The sequence below is a fragment of the Penaeus monodon genome, chromosome 22 (assembly GCF_015228065.2).
Source record: "Penaeus monodon isolate SGIC_2016 chromosome 22, NSTDA_Pmon_1, whole genome shotgun sequence".
In the NCBI taxonomy this organism is placed as follows: Eukaryota; Metazoa; Arthropoda; class Malacostraca; order Decapoda; family Penaeidae; genus Penaeus; species Penaeus monodon.
In genome coordinates, this window is record NC_051407.1 from 21,211,811 (window position 1) to 21,212,862 (window position 1,052).

The following is a 1,052-nucleotide window of genomic DNA, read 5'->3' on the forward strand; positions in this document are numbered from 1 at the left end:
CAGTCAAAATGACTGATGGTGGTTTCTGTTACTTGTACACCATAGGAAGAGTTATTGAATATGTATTGTTGATTTCTAAACAGTGGTGTTTTCTTGATAACTGAATGTCATTGTTATTCCTTGCATCTTTGTTGTTGGTTTCCTGGTCTTTCAAATCTTACTTGTAACATTTGTTAATATCTAAACCTTTCAACAGAATGAAGCAGAAAATGGTGAAGCAGCAGCTAATGGTCAACCTGGCACTCCAGCACCCACAAAGGAACAGCCAAAGCGACTCCATGTCTCAAATATTCCATTCAGATTTAGAGACCCAGACCTCAGAAATATGTTCGGCGTAAGTATTTGGTTCTTAGTTTGTGTATTGTAGGCTGTGTATTGCATTATGTTTGCTCATATAATTTGATTGTTGTTTAAATTGATATATGATATGATATGGAAATTGTGTGGGGTTTAAGATCTATTTTTTAAATGCTATCTGTGAGTGTGATTGATTAATCCACTGTATTTTTCTCAGAAATTTGGCACAATCCTTGATGTGGAAATCATCTTTAATGAGCGAGGATCAAAGGTAAGTTGCCCTTGAGGTTAGGGAATTTGGTTAGCTTGGTTTTTACATTTAGTTAGCATAGTTCTTGAATGTGTTGCAATGATTTTGAATAATAATTCTAAACCAAATCCTTTCAGGACCAAAAGCATCTTTGTCAAGAAATTAATATTGTCCCTTGGTTTTATTTCTTTTCTCACTCCCTTTTTTAAGTTTTGGATTATGCAAGTGTTGACTCTCAGTATAAAATAGTTTCATTGATTCCTAGATAAATTTGGCAGCAGCATGAACTAAGTCCAGTACTAAGTTATTCTGTTATACCTGAAGTATGTACTCATTCCTAATTTTAAAAACTTTTCAGGGCTTTGGTTTCGTGACATTTGCTTCTGCATCTGACGCAGACCGTGCCAGAGACTCACTAAATGGCACAGTCGTAGAAGGTCGCAAGATAGAGGTAACACTAATGAAGGAAAATAATTGTCTTCCATCTGACTTGATGCTACTATCA

At 35.4% G+C, this 1,052-nt stretch overlaps 1 protein-coding gene across 1 annotated transcript in view; it reads left to right on the forward strand.

Annotated features, from left to right (window-relative positions):
• The window catches only part of LOC119586982 (RNA binding protein fox-1 homolog 3-like), a gene marked incomplete at both ends in the record, with an annotated part of 26,339 nt that overhangs the window by 8,518 nt on the left and 16,769 nt on the right, over nt 1–1,052 (forward strand). Inside the window, 3 exon segments of the mRNA XM_037935724.1 lie at nt 197–334; nt 515–568; nt 906–998. Of these exon segments, the coding sequence (XP_037791652.1) occupies nt 197–334; nt 515–568; nt 906–998 (285 nt within the window).